The sequence below is a fragment of the Bison bison genome, unplaced genomic scaffold (assembly GCF_000754665.1).
Source record: "Bison bison bison isolate TAMUID 2011002044 unplaced genomic scaffold, Bison_UMD1.0 scf7180017850792, whole genome shotgun sequence".
In the NCBI taxonomy this organism is placed as follows: domain Eukaryota; kingdom Metazoa; phylum Chordata; class Mammalia; order Artiodactyla; family Bovidae; genus Bison; species Bison bison.
The window spans coordinates 2,422-3,270 of NW_011481365.1; the positions used below are offsets into that span (position 1 = coordinate 2,422).

General features: G+C 48.6%; 1 protein-coding gene across 1 annotated transcript in view; it reads right to left on the reverse strand.

Annotated features, from left to right (window-relative positions):
- LOC104995312 (E3 ubiquitin-protein ligase HUWE1-like) overlaps positions 1-849 on the reverse strand; it is a gene marked incomplete at its 5' end in the record, with an annotated part of 20,315 nt that overhangs the window by 2,173 nt on the left and 17,293 nt on the right. Inside the window, one exon of the mRNA XM_010849193.1 lies at positions 415-542. Coding sequence (XP_010847495.1) covers positions 415-542 — 128 coding nt within the window. The remainder of the gene's footprint in view (positions 1-414; positions 543-849) is intronic.

Here is an 849-nt window from a genome sequence, read left to right on the forward strand (position 1 = left end):
GGGTGGAGGGACCAGCCATTGCCAGAAAAGGCTATGTGGAAAGTGTACCAAGCTTGGGAGACTTTCAAGGGCAGGATTCCTGATATGTCTCTGATGCACTTGCATTGTTCCATGACACTGAAAAATCTTTATCCCGTATCCCCTCAGGACCTAGCCATTTAGCATTATGCAGTTTGCAAAAGCGCCACTATTGACTGGATAGCTGGGAGTGGGGTATGATGGCCAAGCTTTAAACCAAACCAAACCAATGAACAGTCAAGAAAGCACCAAGAGAAATTAACTGTTGTCCAGAAGCATTCATATAGCCAACTTAATGCAAAAGCATACAAGGTAAGGGCAATGAAATCCCACTGATGATATGGTGGGAGACGGAAGAGAGACAAATGAATGAGGGGCCACAGGCATCATGCTAACCGTTGCTGCTTGTTGCTGTCTCCGCGCCCTCTGACCCTCACGTACCATTTGTATAATGGCATCAGCCTCAGCCTCCAGCTGCCGAACAGCTGCCTGGATGCTGCTAGCTGAGCCTAAACCGGAGGAACCTGGGAGAAAGAAAAAAGAAGGTAAGATGTAACCTGTGGAAAGAGGGAATGCTCAATTTTCTGTGTCCCATCTCCTGAGCCACCACAAGCATCTTGCTGAGGTCTTTGAGCTTTACGCTCAGTTAGTCTCAGAGTGCTCACTGTCAGGCACTAAGAGCTACCATTACAGGTAAGGGCAGGGGACATGGGGCTAGGCAGACGGATGGTGGCAGGTCAGAGTTCTGTAGGACAGAGGGGAAGGATTTGGCAGGCCATAGCTGAGGTAACATGGCTACAATATTTTAGCCAGGAGTAATCAAGGAAGCAG